Here is a 20,720-nt window from a genome sequence, read left to right as displayed (position 1 = left end):
CATATAGATTTTACCACAATAAAAAAAACATTAAAAAGGAAAGTGGTTGTTGTTCAAGAGATATTCTTATTTTTTTTTTTAAAGTCTGTTGGTTTTCATCTACTTGAAAGGCAGAGCAACACAGAGATAGAGAGAGATGTTCCATCTGCCGATTCACTGCCCCAGATGCCCTCACAGCCAGATCTGGGCCAGGCCAAAGCCAGGGGCCTGGAACTCCATTTGGGTCTCTCGCATGGGAGTCAGGATCCCAAGCACTTGCTCTGTTATCTGCTCTCTCCCAAGTGTACTGGAACTAGAGCAGCCAGGACTGGAAACAACACTCCAGTATGAAATGTGGGTGTCCCAAGTGGCAGTTTAACCTGCTGCATCTCAATGCTGGCCCCTAGGTGAGATTTTTTTTTTTTTACAAGTTTTTAGTAGGAAATGAAATTGTGTAATTCTGTTGTCTGCGTGCAGGTACAAGTTGCAGTGGCAAAGGGCATATTACTGGATGCATATTTTCATTTAAATCTGACCCAATTCTGTAGCTGAAACAGCTAAAGAGAGAATGAGAAGGGAAAACTGGAACATTAGGGGTGTCTCAGCGCTGGGGGCTGGATGACCTTGGGCCTTTGCCTCCACAGCTCACTCCCTCGCTGCGGTCAGAGAGCAGGGGCTGGGAGGTGGGGAGGCCAGATCTTCCACCCCCTGATGGGGGCAGCCTCTGCCTGGGCCTCCAGCCCCAGGCTCCACTGCTACTGCCACTTGGAAATCTACCTGTGTCTCAAGTAAGGTGCAAGGATCCAGGAAATTCTCCCAAAGAAAGTTTAATCAAAATCTGTATTTTGCTCTGGTCAGAAGAGGGAGAGAGAGTTCATGAGAAAAACGAACTTGGTAAGCAATGGAGCAATTCCAGGGAAGGGGTTGATTCTGAGCAGCAGAGAGAAGTGAGCATACTTCCTGTGGACAGCCAACATAGCAGCAGAGAAGGAGAGGGCACCCTCACCCCAACCACGTGCTAGTTGCCATTCCAGGCTCAGGGCGCTCAGAACTGACACAGAGAAGGTCTGACGTGTTTGCTGAGCAAATGGATTTTTATCTTTTGAGAGGCAGAGATATGGGGGGAGGGAGAGATTCCACCTGCTGGTTCACTTCCCAAATGCATGCAACAAGCCAGAGCTGAGTAAGCTCACTGAGACTCCTGCATTGAGGCTCCTCCCACCTCACTGCCTGGGGCAGCCCTGGCTGCTTTCTACTCAGGGTCCATGGGAACCTTAGAAGAGGGTCCCATGGATGGGACGTGATGATACAGCACTGATGGGATGGGGATGCCACCACGGAGGTGCCCTCGGTGGGAGTAAGGCACAGTTCACCAGCCCTTAACCCAGCCAGGCACACCAGGGTCCCACTGACACTCGACACAAGGGAGAATTCAAGGTTCTGGGGCCACAACATCAAGATTCAAATGGAACACACAGTGCCCCAGCCAGTAAAATGCGCAATCAATGCATACACAGCCGAGTGATTGCTCCACACATGCTTTACTGATAAGCAGGGCTGTACATCGGGCTGTCTGGGCCCGCGGGAGGACCTGGGGCCGCTAGCTCTTCACAGGATCCACGAGCTGACTGGACATTCCTTGTCCGGGTTCTCCAGCTCCACCACGGAGTAGCTGCAAGTGTTCTTGTGGAAGATCGTCTTGCACTTTGTGGTATCAAAACCTCCGGGGATGGCAGCACTGTCATCGAGAAAAACCAAGCCCTGTTAGGAAAAGACCCCCCCATGCCACCCCCACCCCAGCCCAGCCAGGGCCACACTGCAGTGGATCCTCTCCCCCCACCTTGCAACCGCCATCATCAACGGGATGGCACCCTTTGCTGTCAGCCCCACAGCGTGGCCCCCGGGGCACCTGCACCTGCCCATTCTGCAGAGTCATACAAACCATCCCTGCCATCCATCGTGCAGTCCATCTGGCCTGCCCAGGATGGCCCGGAGTTCTGATAGCCCCAGAGGCAGGCCTGGGCTGCTCTGGGGCCAGGCAGGTGGCTCCAGCCTGGCTGTCCCTGGTGTCCCTGTTCAGGAAGTGGTCAGGTTGTCCCAAGCTTGGCAGGAAGGAAGTTAGAAGAGGAGCCATCTCAACCCACAGGAGCAAAGAGAGCCACTCCAGGCTGGGATCATGGGGCCCAGGAAGGAGTTGAAGACTGGGGACCATCTCCCTCAGAATATTCACCCCCACATTCAGTGGGGCAAATAATTTGGGGGCCCATTGGTCCCTTGAAGCTCATGCGTAAACCCTAAATTTAAACTGTCTCTGCCCAAAAGGTGCATACACACAGCCGCTCCCCACCACCCTCTGTGACAAAAGATGACCCTCACTTTCCTTTCAACTGGCCACCAACAAAGCCAGGGTCTTTCTTCTATCTCAACTGCCTGACTCCTCCCAAGACACCTGAGGATGGCGCTCCCTCTGGGCCAGTGGTGTCAGGGCACTCGCACACCAATCTCCTGCTGGCTCATGCTGCACGCGAGTGGAAGCAAACGCTCGAGACTTGACTTCAGTGCTGGGGTTCAGCACTGAATCTGTTTGAAGAATAAGGAATGACTAGCTTGAATGTTTGCAAGAGTTTTGATGAGGTGCGAGAGTGTTAATGCTAGACTATTGAGTGGAAAACCCAGACTACACAATTGCAACCTAGAGTTTGGTATCTGTCATGTAAAAAAAAAAAAGTGTAGAAAGGAGTTGGGGGGCTGGCGCTGCGACATAGCAGGTAAAGCCACCACCTGCAGGGCCGGCATCCCATATGGGTGCCGGTTTGAGTCCTGGATGCTCTACTTCTTCTTTTTTTTTCTTGACAAGCAGAGTGGACAGTGAGAGAGAGAGACATAAGGGTCTTCCTTTTCTGTTGGTTCACCCTGCAATGGCCGCTGCAGCCGGTATGCTGCAGCTGAAGCCAGGAGGCCTGGATGCTCTACTTCTGATCCAGCTCTCTGCTGTGGCCTTGGAAAGTAGTAGAAGATGCCAAGTCCTTGGGCCCCTGAACCCACGTGAGAGACCCGGAGGAAGCTCCTGGCTCCTGGCTTCGGATCAGCACAGCTCTGGCTGTTGTGGACATCTGGGGAGTGAACCAGTGGATGGTTGACCTCTCTCTCTCTCTTTCTCCTCTCCCTCCTCTCTCTCCATCTCTATAACTCTGCCTTTCAGATAAATAAATATTTAAAACAAAACCTAAAAAGGAGCTAGAAGAAAATCAGGATAAGATACTAATCGTTGTTACCTTCAAGCAGTGAGATTATAAATATATTTTATTCCTATACTTTCCAATAGTGCTATAATTACTATGTTTTATACTGAAAACTTGGGAAATTATTACTGAAACTTTTAATGTTAAAAATGGTTGTTTGGGCACCAGTGTTGTGGCGTAGAGGGTTAAACCGCTACCTGTGATGCCAGTATCCCATGTGGGCACCAGTTCAAAGTCCATTTCCAATCCAGCTTTCTTCTAATGCACTTGGGAAAGCAGTGGAAGATGGCCTGAGTGCTGAAAGAAGCTCCTGGCTCCTGGCTTTGGTCTGGCCCAGCCTGGATGCTGTGGCCATTTGGGGAGTGAACCATTGGATGGAAGATCTCTCTTGCGCTCTCTCTCCCTCTCTCTCTGTAACTGCCTTTCAAATACATAAATAACTTTTTTAAAAGAATGCTTACTGATAAAATTGAATCCAACAATATTTTAAGTTAAAAAATATGGTTGCTTACAGGATGGAATGTGAATGTTGTGACCACTGTGGAAAACAGATGGGCAGTTTCTCAAAGAGTTAAAAAAAATACACACTATGAGACCCAGCCACTCCACCCCAGGTACACGCTCCCAAATAACTGACAGCAGGGACTCAACCATACTGTACAGCAGCACCCACTACAGCCAAGAGGTGCAGGCAACCCACAGGTCCGTCAGCACAGGAACGGAAGTAAAATAGGCTACTCTGATAACACAGAATATTTTTCAGCCTTCAAAAGGAAGGGATTACTGAAAGAGGCTGCAACACGGATGAACCCTGCAAACGTGCTGCTGAGCGAAATATGCAGAGTGCAAAAGATAAATGTGCAATTCTGTTCCAAGAAAGATCTACACTAGGCACATCCACAGAGACAGTAGATTAGTTGTTCTCAGGGACTGGGGGAGGAGGAGGGGGAGGTAGGACTGCATACACGGGGAGTTTTGGTTTGGAGTCCCTGGAAAGTTCTAGAAATGGCGGTGATGGGTGCCTCTGGCTGTGCATGAACTTCACGGCCCTGAACTGTACGCTTTGAAGTGGTGAAACTGGCAAATGTTTGGTCATATAGATTTTACCACAATAAAAAACATTAAAAAGGAAAGTGGTTGTTGTTCAAGAGATATTCTTAGTTTTTTTTTTTAAAGTCTGTTGGTTTTCATCTACTTGAAAGGCAGAGCAACACAGAGATAGAGAGAGATGTTCCATCTGCCAATTCACTGCCCCAGATGCCCCCACAGCCAGATCTGGGCCAGGCCAAAGCCAGGGGCCTGGAACTCCATTTGGGTCTCTCGCATGGGAGTCAGGATCCCAAGCACTTGCTCTGTTATCTGCTCTCTCCCAAGTGTACTGGAACTAGAGCAGCCAGGACTGGAAACAACACTCCAGTATGAAATGTGGGTGTCCCAAGTGGCAGTTTAACCTGCTGCATCTCAATGCTGGCCCCTAGGTGAGATTTTTTTTTTTTACAAGTTTTTAGTAGGAAATGAAATTGTGTAATTCTGTTGTCTGCGTGCAGGTACAAGTTGCAGTGGCAAAGGGCATATTACTGGATGCATATTTTCATTTAAATCAGACCCAATTCTGTAGCTGAAACAGCTAAAGAGAGAATGAGAAGGGAAAACTGGAACATTAGGGGTGTCTCAGCGCTGGGGGCTGGATGACCTTGGGCCTTTGCCTCCACAGCTCACTCCTTCACTGCGGTCATACAGCAGGGGCTGGGAGGTGGGGAGGCCAGGAGATCTCCCACCCCCTGATGGGGGCAGCCTCTGCCTGGGCCTCCAGCCGCAGGCTCCACTGCTACTGCCACTTGGAAATCTACCTGTGTCTCAAGTAAGGTGCAAGGATCCAGGAAATTCTCCCAAAGAAAGTTTAATCAAAATCTGTATTTTGCTCTGGTCAGGAGAGGGAGAGAGAGGAGTTCATGAGAAAAACGAACTTGGTAAGCAATGGAGCAATTCCAGGGAAGGGGTTGATTCTGAGCAGCAGAGAGAAGTGAGCATACTTCCTGTGGACAGGCAACATAGCAGCAGAGAGGGAGAGGGCACCCTCACCCCAACCACGTGCTAGTTGCCATTCCAGGCTCAGGGCGCTCAGAACTGACACAGAGAAGGCCTGACGTGTTTGCTGAGCAAATGGATTTTTATCTTTTGAGAGGCAGAGATATGGGGGGAGGGAGAGATTCCACCTGCTGGTTCACTTCCCAAATGCATGCAACAAGCCAGAGCTGAGTAAGCTCACTGAGACTCCTGCATCGAGGCTCCTCCCACCTCACTGCCTGGGGCAGCCCTGGCTGATTTCTACTCGGGGTCCATGGGAACCTTAGAAGAGGGTCCCATGGATGGGACGTGATGATACAGCACTGATGGGATGGGGATGCCACCACGGAGGTGCCCTCGGTGGGAGTAAGGCACAGTTCACCAGCCCTTAACCCAGCCAGGCACACCAGGGTCCCACTGACACTCGACACAAGGGAGAATTCAAGGTTCTGGGGCCACAACATCAAGATTCAAATGGAACACACAGTGACCCAGCCAGTAGATGCCTGGGAGCCTGCTCTGGGCGGGCAGCCAGCTGGAGGCCCGGTTCCATATGCCTTTTGTTCCAGTAGGTACTTAGCATTGGCACCTGCTTCACAAATGTGAGTGGCACTTGCCAGCCATGCGAACTTTAATGAGATTCAAGTGTTCTGGTTTGGGTCAGAAGATCACTCCCCTACTCCCTGGAGTTGTCATCAGATTCTTGGAAGCCCTGGTTAAAATGCAGGTTCCTGGGCTGGTGCTGCAGCACAGTAGCCTAAACCTCTGCCTGTGGTGCCAGCATCCCATGTGGGCACCAGTTCAAGTCCCTGCTGCTCCACTTCTGATCCAGCTCCCTGCTAATATGCCTGGGAAAGCAAAAGAAGGTGGTCCAAGTGCTTAGACCCCTGCACCCATGTGGGAGACCTGGAAGAAGCTCCTGGCTCCTGGTTTCAGATCTGCCCAATCCTGGCCATTGCGGCCATCTAGGGAGTGAACCAGCGGATGGAAAACCTTTCTTTCTGTCTCTCCTTCTCTCTGTCTGTAGCTCCACCTCTCAAATAAATAAATAAAAATATTTTTTAAAAAATTCAGGTTCCGTGGTCTCTCCCCTATGGATTCTGATCAGAGGCTCTGGGGTAGGGCCCAGGAATCTGCATTTCACCTGGCCTCCCAGAGGACTCTGTGACCAGCAAGCGTGGGAAAGCTGCTTTACACACGTGCTCCCGTCAAGGCCACTCACGTGCTTGTGAAACACCACAGGCCAGAGCTGATGTGGATGGCAGATGGATTGGGGCAGGGGGCTAGGAGTAGGGTGGCTGGTGTGGACAGACCTGTGGGTATTTTGTGTTGTCTCCTCCCCAGTCTAGACTTTGGTGTCCACAGCACCCCAGCAGAACACATTTGCATGACCTTTGAGCTGACGTGGGTGGGTAGAACTCCCAGCAGCACAACATAGGGTTGACAGCACAAGGTACACACGCTGCGCCCTCATTCCTTACACCTCACATCCAGCACCGCCTGCTCCTCCTAGTGGCCAAGGCCAAGGCTGCACCGATGGCTGGGCCAGCTTCTCCAATAACATCGACCACTGCATAGGCTTTCCTGTCTCCAAGAACCCCTCTGGATACAGAGATTTAAGGCTAATGATACTGTGGCCAGCGCTGTGCTGCAGCAGGGAAAAGTGACACCTGCATATGGGCATCTGGTTCAAGTTCCGGCTGTTCCTCTTCCCATCCAGCTCTCTGCTAATGGCCTAGGAAAGCAGCAGAAGATGACCTGAGTGCTTGGGAGACCCAGATGAAGTTCCAGACACCTGGTTTTGGCCTGGCCCAGCCCTTGATATTGTAATCATTTGGGGAGTGAACCAAGGGATGATTCTCTCTCTTTCTCTCTCTCTTCCCTCCCCTCTGTAACTCTGCCTCTCAAATAAATAAATATAATAATATAAATTATATTATATATTTTATATTTTAATAAATATTTTTAAAAATACTTATTTATTTGAGAGGCAGAGTTACAGGGAGAGACAGAGAGATCTTCCATCCATTGGTTCACTCCCCAAATGGCCGCAAGGGCTGGAGCTGGGCCAATCCGAAGCTAGGAACCAGGAGCTTCATTCAGGTCTCTCATGTGCGTGCAGGGGTCCAAGCACGTGGGTCATCCTCCACTACTTTCCCTGGCCATTAGCAGGAAGCTGGAACAGAAGTGTAATAGCTGGGACTTGAACTGGCGCCCATATGGAATGCCAGCATGGCAGGTGGAGACTTAACCTCCTACACCACAGAGTCAGCCCCAATAAATAAATCTTTTAAACAAAGAATAAGGAAACTGGGGTGGGCATTTGGGGGCTTAGAGGCTAAGCTGCTGGCTGAGTGGCCGCATCGCACATTTGAGTAGTGGGTTGAAGGCAGCTCTGCTCTCAATTCCAGCTTCCCGAGAATGGACACCCTGGGAGACAGCAGCGGTGGCTCAAGTGGTTGAGGCTTGCCACCAACATGGATTGGTTCCCACTCCCAGCATCTGTTGGCCTAATCCCAGACGTAGCAGACATCTGGGAAGTGAACCAGCAGGCGGCAGCTCGCCCTACCTGTCTCTCAAATAAATAAAACAGATACTTTTTAAAGAGAAGGCGTTGACCAAGTTCCAAAAGCAACATAAAGGAAATAAAACTGAAGCAGCCAAGTGTACACCAGCAGACGAATGGCTAAGCAAAATGTGCAGAATGAAGTGTTAGTCCACCTTCAAATAGGAAGGAAATTCTGATACCGGCCACAACATGGGTGAATTCGGAGGACACCACACTCTGTGAAGAAGCCAGTCTCAAGAGGACAAACAAACACGTGCATGATTCCACTTACATGTGGAGCCTGGAACAGTCAAATTCATAGAGACAGATGGTGTTTGCCAAGCCCCAAGGGCAGTGTTTTTTTTTAATTTAAGATTTATTTTATTTATTTGAAAGACAGAGTTACAGAGAGGTAGACACAGAGAGAGAGAGAGAGATCTTCCATCCACTGGTTCACTCCCCAGATGGCCGGCCACAACCACCGGAGTTGCGCCAATCTGAAGCCAGGAGCCAGGATCCTCCTCCAGGTCTCCCACATGGGTGCAGGGCCCCTAGGACTTGGGCCATCTTCTACTGCTCTCCCAGGCCATAGCAGAGAGCTGGATTGCAAGAGGAGCAGCCCGAATTAGAACTTGTGCCTATATGGGATGCCAGCGCTTCAGGTCAGGGTGTTAACCCGCTGCAGCACAGCACCAGCCCCTGCGAGGGCAGTGTTGACTGGGTGCAGAATCCCAGTTCTTCAGGATGAAGGGCATGGCAGGGGGGTGGCAACCACATGAATTTATTTAACGCCACTGAAGTGTATACTTACAAATGGCTGAAACGGTACGTTTAATGTGCTACGTATTCCACCACAAGCCAAAGAAGGAAGAGAGGAGTGGGCATTCAGCCTAGTGGTTAAGATACCCCTGGGATTGCCTGCATTCCATGTTGGAGTCCATGGGTTGGGGTCCCAGTTCAAGATTCCAGCTTCTTGCTAATACACACTCCGGGAAACAGCAAGTGAGAGCTCAAGTCCTTGGGTCCCTGCCACCCACATGGGAGTCTGGCAGATCTGGATTCAGTTCCTGGCTCCCTGACCCAGTCTTGGCAGGAAGGCATTTAGGGAGTGAACTGACACGTGGGAGATCTCTATCTCTCTTTCTGTCTCTCTCTCTGTCTCTGTGTGTGTGTGTGTGCAATTAATTACATAAAGAATAAAAGAAATAGGACTAAAAATGACTTCCATCCCTCAACCCCCACCACCACATCAAGAGTGAATGTGAACTGTGGCCATTGGGTGACAAGGATGAGTCCATGTGAGGTCAGTAACCAATGCACCGCTGGTGGAAGACACTGCTAACAGGGAGACAGTGCATGTATGGGGGCAGAGGTGTATGAGAAATCGCTCTAGCTCTGCTCAATTTTGCTGGGAATCCAAGAGGCTCTTTAAAAATGCCTATAAAAAAGCCTATTTAAAACAAACAAGGATGCCCCAAAATACAGGGTTTTCAAAGAAGGAGCAGTGCTGTTCCTCTCTCCGCCACTACCCGCGTGACTCACGTGTTGCAGCAATGAATTCCAGTCTCATCACAACTACATGTGTAACAGTTCTCAGTCTTCCACTCCACGTTCAGCTTGTGTGTGACTCCATCAAGGTCCCTGCATTCTAAGACAACACAAGCGACATCATCGGGAGCATTGGCGGGAGCAGGGCACATGAGGACAGGAAGGCCAGCCCCCTGCCATGTGACCATGGTGTCCGGAAAAGGTGCTGCCGTGCAGAACCTGCCGTTGGTGACGTTTTGTCACAAAGCTTGAATCCCTGCAGGTTTTATTTCCGGACAGACATTTGGAGATATAAAGCCCTCCTCTTTAATCAGACAGCTAGGACAAACATGGGCTCTGTGGGACCAAGTTCTCTCCTGCTGGCTTCTCTCTGCAGAAATACCTCAGCACAGCACCTCCCTATGTTTTGCATCGGCGGTCCCTAACCCTGGGTGAACATGTGACACATACGGGGCACTTCAAAGCCACCTACAGGGACCTGTGAGAGGCCGGCATCCCACATGGGTGCCACTTTGAGTCCCAGCTGCTCTACTTCCTACCCAGTGCCCTCCTAATGTGCTTGGGGAAGCAGTGGAAGATGGCTCAGTTAGTTGGGCCCCTGGCACTCAACATGGGGAAACTCAGTGGATGGAACGTCTCTCTCTCCCCACTCTCATACTTTCTCTCTGTCCCTTCCTCTCTTTCTGTAACTCTGCCTTTAAAATACATAAGATAATTTTTTTTTTAATTGAACACTTGGAGGTGGGCATTTGGGCTATCTCAGGAGTGGACCAGTCAGGGTTTGGAAGCTCATTGTCTCCGTCTCTTTCTCTCCCTGTTCCATTTCCTATCAAATAAACAAAATAGATAATGGAAAATTTGAAATAAAAAAATTTACATCTGGGACCCACCCCAGAGCAAGGAAATCAGAGTCTCCGGGTGTGAAGCCCAGGCCACCACATGTTTAAGAAACTCCCCGGGGCTGGCGCTGTGGTGCAGCGGGTTAATGTCCTGGCCTGAAGCGCCGGTATCCCATATGGGCACCAGTCTGAGTCCCAGCTGCTCCCCTTCCAATCCAGCTCTCTGCTGTGGCCAGGGAAAGCAGTGGAAGATGACCCAAGTCCCTGGGCCCCTGCACCCACGTGGGAGACCTGGAAGAAGCTCCTGGCTCCTGACTTTGGATCAGCCCAACTCCAGCCAGTTTAGCCATTGGGGAAGTGAACCAGCAGATGGAAGATTCTCTCTCTCTCTCTCTCTCTCTCTCTCTCTCTCTCTCTCTCTCTGCCTTTCCTCTCTGTGTAACTCTTTCAAATAAAATAAATAAATCTTAAAAAAAAAAAAGAAACTCCCCAAGAATTCAAATGTTTAACCAAGGGTACAATCCTCTGCTTTGCATCCATGTGGTCCCAGTGTCCCGGAAGGACCAGTTGCAACATCACCTGGGGTGGCATGAGACATGCAGACTCCCACATCTGCCTGCAGAGCCACTGACCCAGGGCTGTGCCCCACTTCATAGTCAAATAAGGAGCTTTTATTCTATTTTATTTTTGAGCAACATATGGTGCTCCCATCTGCTGATTCACTCCCTAAATGCCCACAGCAACCTTGGTGTGGCCCAGGGCCAAAGCTGGGAGCCCAGAACTCCATCCAGGTCTCCCACATGAGCTGCAAGGACCCAATGAATTGAGCCGTCATCTGCTGCCTCCCAGGACGCACAACAGCAGGAAGCTAGAATTGGTAGCAGAGCTGGGACTTGAACCCAGGCACTTTAGTATGGGATACAGGGTCCCAAGCCACAGTGTAACTATTAAGCCAAATGCTCACCCCATCAAGGAGCTTTTAATGTGCAGCTCATACCCCAGTGATTCTCATTTGCCTACCTGGTTTTAGATTGGATGGGACTTGAGCGCTGGTAAGTTTCAAAAGAAGAACAAAGTCAACTCTCACCCAGCTAGGGTTAAGTTGGAATCCTTTTGACACCATCTCTATATTTGCCCTGACCCTCTTTCTTATGCAGATTCAAAGGTGTTCAGCACCAGTGCACAGGTCACATCTCCCAGGCTGCAGTGACATAATCAACGCTGGAGAATGGGGACTCACCATCAGGGGGATCCTCCGGGTTCTTGTCATAGAGTTCGACATAGCACTGCGTGTTGCACAACACCAAGAGGCTGGCGAAGACCACAAGGCTGCCCAGCAGAGTGTTCTGTAACATGAAGAGGAGTGAGGACGGAGAATGAATGAACCCAGAGGGTTGGGTCCTGGCAGGTGTGCGAAGATGGAGCTGCCACCCTCATGGAGCAAGACCTGTGCAAGTCCAGAGCATGAGCCAAAGAAAGACTGAGTTGTGAGTTCAAGGTCCTGGAGCTATGATGCCCATGTGCTACTTATCACAGAGCGGTCAGGGAAACCTTTCTGGGTAGGGTCGTTTTTAGCAAGAATCTGCAAGAGTGAAGGGGTGGAGGAGTTTCAGGAAGAGATAAAGGGGAAGAAACTCTGGCTGGGGCTTTCTTGGGCTAGCTGGGTCAGCTGGGGGTCCCAGAGGAAAGACAGGTGCAAGCAAAGCTGTGAGCATGAGGATCAGATGATTTTTTTCATTTTCTAGATGACAAAGGCATCGCTGCCGACCATATGAACAGACCAAGGGATCTAGGCTGAAATCAAGGACAAGGAGAAGGATCAGGTTACGCTTGTCATCGTTCCTAGATAAACTGCACAAACTAACTTTAAAATGATAATCCCCAGGAATCTTCTAAAAACAAAGATGGGGTGAGAGTACTTAAGAATATTTATTTGAAAGGCAGAGTGACAGAGAGAGAGAGAGAGAGAGAGAGAGGGAGAGACCTTCCATCTGCTGGTTCACTCCTCACACGGCCCCAACAGCAGGGGCTGGGCCAGGCTGAAGCCAGGAGCCAGGAACTCCACCTGGGTCTCCCATATAGGTGGCAGGAGCCCAAGTACCTGAGACACCTTCCACTGCCTTCCCAGGAGCGTTAGCAGGAAGCTGCTCTCAGCCTGGACCCGAGCCAGCACTGGACACGGGACACTGGCCTGGTAATCCACAGTTGAATCCTCTTGTGCCACAACTCCCACCTTGTACTTTCTCTTTTTGCACTAAAGTTATGTGTTTTAAAGGCTTTATATGTAATGTTCACACATAAAAAACTTGAAGTGCTTTTCTGTAATTGAAAAATGCAAAGAATTAAAAAATAAGGTTTTCAATATTTGAAAAAAGTACAGATTGACAAAAATGTGTGTAGTATGTCATGAGAACTACACCAACAAATACAAACAGGATACATGACAGAATTATCCTGCAATAACTTAGGTTACAAAGTACATTAACTAAAATGCACAAACTTCTGTGCATTCTAAACTACAGGGTTTTTTTCTTCTTCTTCTTTTTTTTTTTTTTTTGTTGTTGTTTCTGCAGAATCCTTAAAACCTGTGACACTTAAAAGTTGTTAGCCTGTGGCTGGCTCTGTGGCATAGCAGGTAAAGCCACCGCCTGCAGTGCTGGCATCCCATATGGGGGCCAATTTGAGTGCCAGCTGCCCCACTTCCAATCCAGCTCTCTGCTACGGCCTGAGAAAGCAGTAGAAGATGGCCCAAGTCCTTGAGCCCAACTTGGGCCCCTGCACCCACGTGGGAGACCTGGAAGAAGCTCCTGGCTTCAGATTGGCCTAGCTCCAGCTGTTGCAGCCATCTGGGAAGTGAACAAGCAGATGGAAGACCTCTCTCTCTCTCTCTCTCTCTCTCTCTCCCCCCATCTGCCTCTCTGTAACTCTGCCTTTCAAATAAATAAATAAATCTTAAAAAATAATAAAAATAAAAAATAAAATAAATTAAAAAGAATAGAAGTGCAAATATACATAACCAAATAGAGAACCCAGAAAGTACTCATAAATCTGTATGAAAGTTTGTTATAAAATAAGCATGGTCTTTGAGGAGAGTAATGATTCATTAAATGGTTTTAGAACAAGTGAGGCACTGTGTGGGGAAGAAATAAGTTTCTTACTTTAGTTCCCACAATGTAAGAAGCTTGAAAAGGATTCAAGGCTCAAATGTTTACAAGATAATAAAATAACCACAGAAAATATTGGCAAATATTTATCTTATGCAGTATGAAAAAAATAGATTTGAGTATGTAAAAAATTGCAAAAATATAAATAAAATTAAAAAGATATCAGATTTGGAAAATAGTATCATTACAGGAAGACTGTCATCTCATAGAAAAAGAAAAACATTTTAGTATAAAAATGGCATTTTGGGGCCAGCGCTGTGGCGTAGTGGGCTAAGCTCCGCCTGCAGTGCCAGCATCGCATATGGGCACCAGTCTGAGTCCCAGCTGCTCCTCTTATGATCCAGCTCTCTGCTGTGGCCTGGGAAAGAGTGGAGGATGGCCCAAATCTTTGGGCCCCTGCACCCACGTGAGAGACCTGGAAGAAGTTCCTGGCTCCTGGCTTCAGATCTGCCCAGTTCCAGCAGTTGCAGCCATTTGTGGTGAACCGGTGGATGGAATACCTCTCTCTCTGTCTCTCTCTCTCACTGTAACTCCACATCTCAAATAAATACATACATCTTTTTTTTTAAAAAAAGGCATTTCACACCCATGCATAGACACAATGAAACATGATGAGCAAGCACGAAAAAAGTTCAACTTACTGAAAACAAAACAAATGTAAAATGTGTATAAAATAGAACCATAATGGTATGGCGAGAATAACCATTTAATTTATAACACCCGGAGGGAAACAGACACATGGGTGAGATGTGAGAGGCACAAGGGCCAGTCGGCTGGAACAATGGTTAGGGCATGCAATTTGAGAGCGTGCATCAAACTCCTTAACACCGTTTACAATGCCAATCTTCACTTCTTCACTTCCCAGACTTGATCTTCAGAAAAGACTCCTCCCCATAGCAGTGGGAAATGGAAAAACACTACTCGCCCAAGAACAGAGCTGGTTAAGAACCAGGGATGATTCAGAAAAGCACCTGGCAAGAGGGCGGGGCTGGTGGTGGCAGGACCTGGGGCACTCAGGGAGATGAAGACTTTGCAGGATGTGACTCCTGGGGGTGCTGGAGATGCACGAGACTGAATGACAGTGACCCATGGGAGATCATCTTACTAAGAGGGTGCATTACCCAGGTGACAGTGTCTCAGAAACAGCCCGCTCCCCGGCCCCACCCAAAAGTTAGTTTGTCTTGCATGCATGCTATGCTTTGAATGCCGTCACCCAAACTCCTGTAACAATTCAACCCAGATGGGAAGGCACTAACAGGTAGGACCCCCCCCCCCCAGAGGTGATTAGGTCATGTGGGTGGAGCATTCATGAGTTCACAGACTAAGGGATCTGGGGGCTGGCACTGTGGTGCAGTAAGTTAAGGTGTTATTTGGGACATCCTCTATCAGAGTGCTGGTTTGAATCCCAGCTGCTCCACTTTTGATCCACCTCCCTGCTAATGTGCCTGGGTTCCTGCCACCCACATAGGTAGACCTAGATGAAGCTCCAGGCTCCTGGCTTTGCCTGGGCCAGCCTTGCCTGCTGCAGATATTTGGAGAGTGAGCCAATGGATGGAAGAGCTCTTTCTGTCTCTCCACTTCTCTCTGTCACTCTGCCTTTCAAATTAATAAGATAGGAGCTGGTGTTGTGGGGCAGGGGGTTAAGCCTCCACCTGCAATATTGGCATCACATAGGGTCATGGTTTGAGTCCCGGCTGCTCCACTTCCAATCCATCTCCCTGCTAATGTGCTTGGGAAAGCAGCAGAGGGTGGCCCTTCAAGTAGTTGGGCACCTGCCACTCAATGGGAGAGCCGGATGAAGTTCCAGACTTCTGGCTTCAGCCTGGCCCAGTCCCTTTGGGGAGTGAAACAGCAGATGAAAGATTCTCTCTCTCTCTCCCTCTCCCTCTCTCTGTAGACCTTGACCTTTAAAATAAGTAAATAAATGTTAAAAAACAAAAACCCTGTTCTCACTGCAGACCAATTACATCCGAGTGTCTGGGAGCTCCTGTCAGTATTTTTCGAGGTTTCCCAGGCGATCCTGCTGCAGAGAGCAACCCCTGGCTTTGCACTCAGCTCCCCTATAGGCTTGTAGTCTCTTCCAGTCCCCAGGCTCAGTTTATCTATAAAATGGTGCAATGATTGGTCCGGCATTGCATTCCATCTCACCAGCCACTCAAATAGGCCCCAAGAATCAGAGACACCAGAGACCTCACTGAACCCCAGAGTTTCTAGAGCAACTCAGATCTTAGGGAACTCGTTAGGATTTCCCAGAGTCCCCAGACCCTTTTTCTACTCTACACGTTGAACTGCAAGTCACATGCGGAAGATTCCTAACTAGATCCACTCACCATTAAATGCACCCCGTGAGCTCCAGTACAAGTAGAAGTGAAATAAGGAAGACACTTCCCCCCTCCTTTCTGGTCTCTATGTACCCACTCAGTTACCTACCATTGTGGTGAGCAGGGTTCCTTACAGACAGGTGCATCCAGGACAAGTCAGGCCACACTTTTATATAGGAAGGGACAATTACACACACACACACACACACACACACACACACCCGCCGCCCTGCCACCAGCACCACGCAACATCATTCAAGAAAGTAACACGCCAAGAACACCTCAAGTGTTTGCAGAGGGCTGCGTTCAGCTGAGTTACGATGATTCATAAAGCAAGCCTCCACCCCAAATAAGTGTTTACCTTTGTCCCCACCCCAACTGCATTTCCCCTTGACCTGAAAGGGTGGGGGAGGAGAGCACTGCCCTTCACAGAGCCGTCACTCTGTGCTGGGCATGTGACACCTTCTTACTTGATTTTATGCACAAAGAAATGGAAGTCCAGAAATGCCAGCCCCGAGAGCCAGGTCATGAAGCTGGGTTTTGTGAAGGAGTAAGAACAGCCCAAGGAATCAACGCGGTCCCCCACCCTGGCCCACCAGGCCTGCAGCTATGGTCCAGTTGGCACTGCCTTTAGAGTGTGGCAGGAGAGAGCAGCAGTGTTCCAGGGCCGGGAGCACAGCTTCCCCTTGACAAGCCATGTGGCTCTGTCCACTTGGCCTTGACCTTTCTAAAGTTCAAGTTTCTAAAGTTTTTTTTTTTTTTTTTAAATTTTTGTACAGGCAGAGTGGACAGTAAGAGAGAGAGAGACAAAGGTCTTCCTTTTCTGTTGGTTCACCCCTCAATGGCCCCTGCAGCCGGTGTGCTGTGGCCAGCGCACCATGCTGATCCAGAGCCAGGAGCCAGGTGCTTCTCCTGGTCTCCCATGCGGGTGCACAGCCCAAGCACTTGGGCCATCCTCCACTGCACTCCCTGGCCACAGCAGAGAGCTTGACTGAAAGAGGAGCAACCGGGACAGATTCTGGCGTCCCGACCGGGACTAGAACCCGAGGTGCTGGTGCCACAGGTGGATGATTAGCCTATTGAGCCGTGGCACCAGCCTAGTCCATTTGAACTTTCTAAAGCTCTTGCTGAGTCTTCTTTTTTAAAAAAAAAAAAAAAAATTATTATTTTTAATTTATTTTAAAAGCAGAGTTACAGAGAGGAGAAAGAGATTTTCCATGTGCTGGTTCACTCCCCTAAATGACCACACAATCAGGACTGAGCCAGGTCAAAGCCAGGGGCCTAGAACTCCATCTGTCCCTCCCATGTGGGTGGAAGGGGCCCAGCCCTTTCCAGGTGCATTAGCAGGGAGCTGGATCAGGAGTGGAGAAGCTGGGATTTGAACCAGTGCCCCTATGTGATGCTGGCATCACAGGCAGCAGCTTTGATGCTGAGCCACAATGCTGGCCCAGAGTCTTCAGTCTTGGCTCCCTGCTGTGTCATCCCAGCCTTCTTTCGCGCTGCTCAAGAATGATCTCCTTTGAAGAATCCCTGCTCACCCTCACGATGGCCTTTCAGGAGTGGCGACGGGCAGAACCACCTGGTGTATTAGCTATGTATTGCTCAGGCTGCCGGGACAGAATAGAATGGACTAGGCGGCTTGCACCACAGTCATTTATTTGCTCATGGTTTTGGGGACTGGGAATCAATCCAGAGTCAGGCAGTGAGGCAGATGCGGGTCTGTTCTTGGTCTGCAGAGGCTCGCCCTCTTGCTGTCTCTTCCCATGGTACCCATTCCCTCTTCCTATAGCAACCCTGGTCCTATCGAATTAGGGCCCACCCTGACTATCTCATCGCTCCTTAATCACCTGCTTAGAGGCAGCCATATGTCCAATGCAATCATATTCTGAGGTCCTGAGGGCTACTTTTCAATCCATGGATTTTGGGTGGACACAGTGGAGGCCATGATACCATGTGATCCCCCACCCCCACCCCTGGAGCTCCCTAGTGTCTGAGATCCAATCACTGGTTCCCCTCTGTCCACAGATGAGAGCTCAGACTCAGCCAGTGGCTCCACAGAGGTCTGTAGAGCTGGCCAGGGGATCTGCCCCAGTGCCAGCCTCAACTCCCCCCAAATCCAAGCTCAGCACCCAATGCAGGGTAGGTTCACTCCCTGCTCTCATGCAGAGCTGCAGAGTTGGCTGCCTCTGAGAGAGAGAGAGAGAGAGAGAGAGAGAGAGAGAGAGAGAGAAGGGAGAGAGAGAAGGGAGAGGTGGGGAGGGGAGGAAAGGGGAGGGGAGCTGGTTGCCTCTGTAAAGATGGAAGTTGAGATAGGATCAAAGCTAAATGTGAGTGGAGCACTGGCTCCTCAAACGGGGGTTTCTGGCACTCAGTTCGTTTGTGGGAGTCCAATGACGGACATGGTAGCAGGGTTGTACTGCCAGAGCCATGTGGCAGTGGGGTTTCAGTGATCTACCCGGCCTTCTGGCAACCAAACCAGGGTCTCCTGCCTTTCTCAGAGCCTGTGAGCTCCCTGGCATTCTTTAATAAAATTCCAGCAGGTTCTGTTGTGTGCAACCCTGTGACCATCAAGTTCTCCCTGCTGGTGTCCCTCCGGTAATTGGCACCTTGCCCAGTGAAGCACAGCTGTGTGGGATAGGCTGCCTTCTGGGTTAGTGCAGAGGTTCTCAAGCAGGAGAGAGGTCTCCAAGGTATCAGCCCCATAGCCTTGCTACAAGGAGCCCATCTGCCTCTCAGCAGGCACTAGCAGGAAGGCAGTAGCCAGCTGCCCCAGAGCAGCCCAGGCAGGCACTTGTGAGGGGAGATGGATGTTGGAGCAGGGGTGTGCAGGTGCCCATGCAGGATGGGGGGCAGGAAGATGGAATGAGGGCCACCGCCCAGTGTGTGGCGGCCAGCTCTGCCTGACTGATGTGCAGCTTTTATCCCATCTCCACTGTCATCTTTACAAATAGACCAGGCCTTATTTTTTCCCATGAGTATATTCATGTATCATACATGTTTGCATGTATTGGCTGATGTTTAAGAAACTTAGCACCCACCCCAACCAATCCACCTTCATTGTAGAAAAAAAAAGGAACATGTAAAGAGGCAAAGAAAAAATATCATGGTCGGACTGTTCCAAGAGAGCTACTGTTAGCATTGTGGAGAATTTCCCTCGAGAGTGTTCTGGGTGTGTTTGCATTCAGGAGAAGTGGAAGTCGAGAGCTGTCTCTCCAAACGCGGGGTCTCACATGCACTGTTGTACAGTCTGCTCTTCCCATTCAGAAAAGCTCCTGGGGGTGGGCGTTCGGCTTCATAGTTAAGATGCAGGTTAAGAAGCCCACATCCCACGTTGGAGTGCCTGGGTCCGATTCCCAGCTCCAGTTCCTGATTCCAGCCTCCTGCCGGCAGCAGCCCTGGGAGGCAGCAGGGATGGCTCAAGTCACTGGGTTCCTGCCACCTATGGGGGAGATCTGGATTGAGTTCCTGGCTCCTGACATCTGCCCTCGACCAGCCCATCACCTGTCATTCTGATAGGTGGACACTATTTTGTTCTAGTAACTTTTCTTTGGTGGTTGGCAAGGTTCAGACAGTTTTGAGCACTTATTAACCAACTTTCGCAAGTTGCCTGTTTGTTGGTATTCATTACCCATTCTTCTGTTAGGAGGAAGCTGGAGTCAGGAGTTGGAGTGGCCGGATACTCAGACAGGCCTGCTCTTCCACCAGATCCTGGATGTACCCTCTTTTACATGCCTGTGCTCTTTGCAAGACAGCCCCCTAGCACGATGCCCACGGTTCTGCACTTGCTCTCTCCACTGTGCTCCATCCTAGCTGCTCTAGGCCATTTTGCTGTCCCCAGAGAGCCGAGTTGCCCCGGAGTCATTTCCTCTGCATGAACAGACCTTTCCCCAAGCCTCGGCAGGCATCACTCCTGTGCTCCCCCAAGCTGCTACTGCAATGCCATCTTCTCAATACATCCTGCCTTGAACGACCTGAACAACCTCTCACCATGCACCTGCTCTCACAGTCCTTGCTTCCTGTCCTCTTTGCTTTTCTCTCTCTCTCTCTTTCTCTCTCTCTCTCTCTCGACACTAACCCTGGACTCACTGGAGGCACAGCTCCCCGTTCATTGTCTGCCTTCCCTTGACTACAATATCAGCTCTTTTAGGACAAGAACCTGTCTGTTTTCTTCTGGACTTTATTCCAGAAAGCTCTGGACCCATGGATGAGTCGCGACATATACAGTTACCACAATGTCCCAGGCAGCGATGGACCACACAAAGACAGCAGTCCCACAAGGCTATAATGGAGTACTGCCGGCATCTCACATGGGCACTGGTTCAAGTCCCGGCTGCTCTTTTTCCAATCTGGCTCTCTGCTGTGGCCTGGGAAAGCAGTAGAAGATGGCCCGAGTGTTGGGCCCCTGCACCCACGTGGGAGACCTGGAGGAGGCTCCTGGCTCCTGGCTTTGTATTGGCCCAGCTCCAGCCACTCCAGCCATTTAGAGTGATCCAGCGGATGGAAGAGTCTGTAACTCTGCCTCTCAAGTGAATAAATAAAATCTTTAAAATAAAAAGAAAACTAAACTGCATACAATTATGCACAGTACATAATACTTGATAATAAAATCAACACCTATGTTCCTGGTTTATTGTTTACCATACTGACACGTCAGCCTTCTTTTACAGTGTACTCCTCCTTATGTAAAAGTTCACCATAAACCAGTGTTTTGTGTGTAACGCTGGCAGCAAACCTCACCCATCCAGTGTCTGCTGCATCTCCTGGTCCCCTCAAAGGATCACATCAGTGACTGAGCCACACCATCCATGCTGGATCCATGTCACCCAGGTGCAGCAATGGGAAGGGGGACCATGGCAGGCATGGGGTAGCTGAGGAGGGAGGAATCTATTCAGGGTTTCCAGGCGGCGAGACAAAGGCAGGATTTGTACCCAGGCCTGTGCTTCTCTTAGGGCAGATGCTTCCTCCCTCACACACCTGCCCCTGCATCTGAATTCAAGAGAAGGGACCCAAGC

At 49.8% G+C, this 20,720-nt stretch overlaps 1 protein-coding gene across 4 annotated transcripts in view; it reads right to left on the bottom strand.

The window, feature by feature from the left end:
- Nucleotides 1–1,501: 1,501 nt before the first annotated feature.
- The window catches only part of LOC149122126 (beta-microseminoprotein-like), a 48,259-nt gene continuing 29,040 nt past the window's right edge, over nucleotides 1,502–20,720 (bottom strand). For 2 of the 4 annotated variants that reach the window (XR_016221138.1, XM_089313677.1), the window contains 3 exons: nucleotides 11,464–11,569; nucleotides 9,379–9,484; nucleotides 1,502–1,717 (listed from right to left, as the gene is read on the bottom strand). Coding sequence is in view for 3 of the 4 variants with exons in the window: in XM_089313677.1 (XP_089169803.1) it covers nucleotides 1,588–1,717; nucleotides 9,379–9,484; nucleotides 11,464–11,569 (342 nt within the window). In the remaining variant the exon portion in view is untranslated. Of the gene's footprint in view, nucleotides 1,718–9,378; nucleotides 9,485–11,463; nucleotides 11,570–15,817; nucleotides 15,987–20,720 lie in introns of those variants that run through there. The other 2 variants (XM_089313679.1, XM_089313678.1) reach the window with 2 other exon arrangements.

This window comes from Oryctolagus cuniculus, chromosome 15, assembly GCF_051225735.1.
Source record: "Oryctolagus cuniculus isolate XC-2025 breed Fujian yellow rabbit chromosome 15, ASM5122573v1, whole genome shotgun sequence".
In the NCBI taxonomy this organism is placed as follows: Eukaryota; Metazoa; Chordata; class Mammalia; order Lagomorpha; family Leporidae; genus Oryctolagus; species Oryctolagus cuniculus.
This window is presented reverse-complemented; position numbering and strand designations above follow the sequence as displayed.